The sequence below is a fragment of the Capra hircus genome, unplaced genomic scaffold (assembly GCF_001704415.2).
Source record: "Capra hircus breed San Clemente unplaced genomic scaffold, ASM170441v1, whole genome shotgun sequence".
NCBI lineage: Eukaryota > Metazoa > Chordata > Mammalia > Artiodactyla > Bovidae > Capra > Capra hircus.
Window position 1 is genome coordinate 1 of NW_017189536.1, and position 2,353 is coordinate 2,353.

Genomic DNA, 2,353 nt, shown 5'->3' on the forward strand with positions numbered 1-2,353 from the left:
CCACCCACCTCACAGACCTTGCTGTTCACAGCGCTGAAGCTGTGGCAGCCGATTAGTGGCCGACTTCCAATCTTCACACATCCTCTCTGTGCTCAGCAGCCCGAAGAGGAAGCGCGTGGTGAGCTTGAGGTGGCCCGCGCAGCTCCGGTCCCCCTGCAGAAGTGCCTCTATGCCGCCAGCAGCTGCCCTGGGAGCCCCTTCGTCCTCCAGCAGGTAGGACAGAGCAGCTAAGAATTCCTGGAAGCTCTGATCAATGAACTGGTAGGTGACCTCTGTCTCCAGCACGCCTGGCATCTCCTTCTTGCTGAGAAACTGCGTCTGGACCTTGGCGCCACAGAGCTGCAGGCGCTCCAGGTCCTCCTCCGAGAACCGCGCCCTGCCCCCGAGGACACCGTCACGGGCCAGGCGGCACAGCTTGCGCAGCTCTCTCTGCAGCTGAGCCCCGTCAGCCGCGGGCGCCGATCTCAGGACGCTGGCCACGAAGAGCAAGTACACGGACGTGGTGGTCTTGGAAGCGCGCCACAGGTCCTGGCCGCGCTGGAGCTGCTGGCGCAGCACGGTGCACACGATCCAGCACACGGCCGGCACGAAGCACAAGGAGAAGAGCATCTCGTTCTCCTTCACCGAGCGGTAGGCGTGCTCCGCCTTCCACTCGTCCTGGAAAAACTTGTAGAAGTACTTCTTCCTGTCCTTGTCTGAGAAGCCGCACACCTCTGCGCACTGCGGTGAGCACAGGCGGGCCTGCAGCCTCCCGGGGGCGGCGCCTCTCCTGGTCACTAGCAGGCGCGCCGCGGGCAGCAGCTCCTTGCTCAGCAGGCTCCCCAGCACCCGCGCGCCGCTCGCGGCCTCGTGGGGGTTTCTGCAGGGCGCGGCCTCGGCCGGCTCCGGTGCCAACATTTCGTCTACGCCGTCCAGGATGAACAGCAGCCTCTCGGACTGCGCCAGCATCTGCTGCACCGGCGCCTCGCGGTCGGGGCACTGGTCTAGGATCAGGTCGGCCAGGCTGCACGTGCCCGGTCGCTCCAGCAGCTCGCGGCAAGACAGGAAGAAGGCGAAGTCCACGTGGCTGTGGTACAGCTTGCCGGCCGCCCAGTCATACAGGATCTTCCTGGCCGCCATGGTCTTGCCGATGCCCGCCGGGCCCTGCAGCGCCACGGTCAGCCGTCTCTCGCCCTCCTCGTCGCGGCCGAACAGGCGGTTGAAGGTGTGGGTGTCTGAGCGCCGGGCGCGCTCGGCCTCCGGCTCCTCGGCGATGAGCAGCTTGGTGAAGCGCTTGCTGATCTTCACTGAGCGGGCGTCCCGCTCCTTCACCTTGGCGTGCTGCCGCAGCACGTGCTCCCGGTACTTCTTCTTGTACTCTGCGGGTCGGGGGCGCCGGACGGGGGGCAGGGGAGCAGGGGTCGGGGGCGCCGTGTCAGTGCGCTCCCCGGCGGGCTCCGGCCTCACTTTCCCCTGTTGCCTCGCAACCCCCTCTCCGCGCTCCTCCCCGGGGCCAGCTGTGCGGAACCCCCGGGTGACTGAGGACACCCGAAGTGTCCGGACAGCTCGGGGCCTGCGCTTTCCGCCGAGAGAGACCTACCGGAGACGGAGAGCTGCGCCGGGGAGCTGGGGCCGAGACCTGGAAGCGAGAGCTGCGGTGGGTCCCGCGGACCGGGCGGGGTGTGGAAGGGAGCGTCAGGGCTCGGGGCCCCGGGGCACGCGGATGCTCTTTGGGGGAAGCCGAAGGAACCTGCCCGGGCGGGAGAGGCCGAGGTGAAGCCCCACCCGGCACTCACTCTGCAGCCGACGCTCCTTGAGCCGCGCCGCCACGTCGCGCACGTCTGCCCTCTGCAGGGTTTTCTGGGCCACGTCCAGCGCGCGTTCCGGCCCGTAGAAGCGGACCAGCAGCTCCACGAGGTCCAAGGTGTCTGCGCCCTCCAGCCGCCCCCACGGGATGTTGCGACCGTCCACCCGCTGGTCCCGCAGTTTGTGGCGGAAGCGCTTCAGGTGCTCTTGGCTCAGGTCTTCCAGTGCGCCCAGGAGCAGCTCGCGGGCAGCGGCAGCGCGGGGCTCCATGCTGGGGGCGGGTGCACGCGGTCAGCAGGGTCCCGCGCCCCCGTGACCCCGGCCTCTCGCCGTCGTGTCCGACCGCAGCCCCGGGCGCCCACGAGCAGCAGGGGTTTTGACGCGCCCCCATCTATCCAGGTGGCTCCAGGCTTGAAAGAGCGCTCTACCGGAAGGGTCGTCCTCTCCTCCCAGGACCGCCACCGGGGACTTTCCTCCAGGGCTTTCCAAGGCTTTCACGCCGCCGACCGCATCGCGGTCTGGTGGCGAAACGGAGTTACTCCCAGACGGGCACTGGCCTCCGCTGACC

The 2,353-nt window shown here is 68.5% G+C and overlaps 1 protein-coding gene across 1 annotated transcript; it reads right to left on the minus strand.

The window, feature by feature from the left end:
- Nucleotides 1-17: 17 nt before the first annotated feature.
- Nucleotides 18-2,055, minus strand: NLRP6 (NLR family pyrin domain containing 6; the record flags this gene model as incomplete). Its single annotated transcript, XM_018044417.1, has 3 exons — nucleotides 1,776-2,055; nucleotides 1,580-1,618; nucleotides 18-1,358 (listed from the first exon to the last, which is right to left on the minus strand). Coding segments are annotated over exons 1-3 (1,660 nt in total), but the record flags the coding sequence as incomplete, so codon positions are not given.
- Nucleotides 2,056-2,353: the final 298 nt, after the last annotated feature.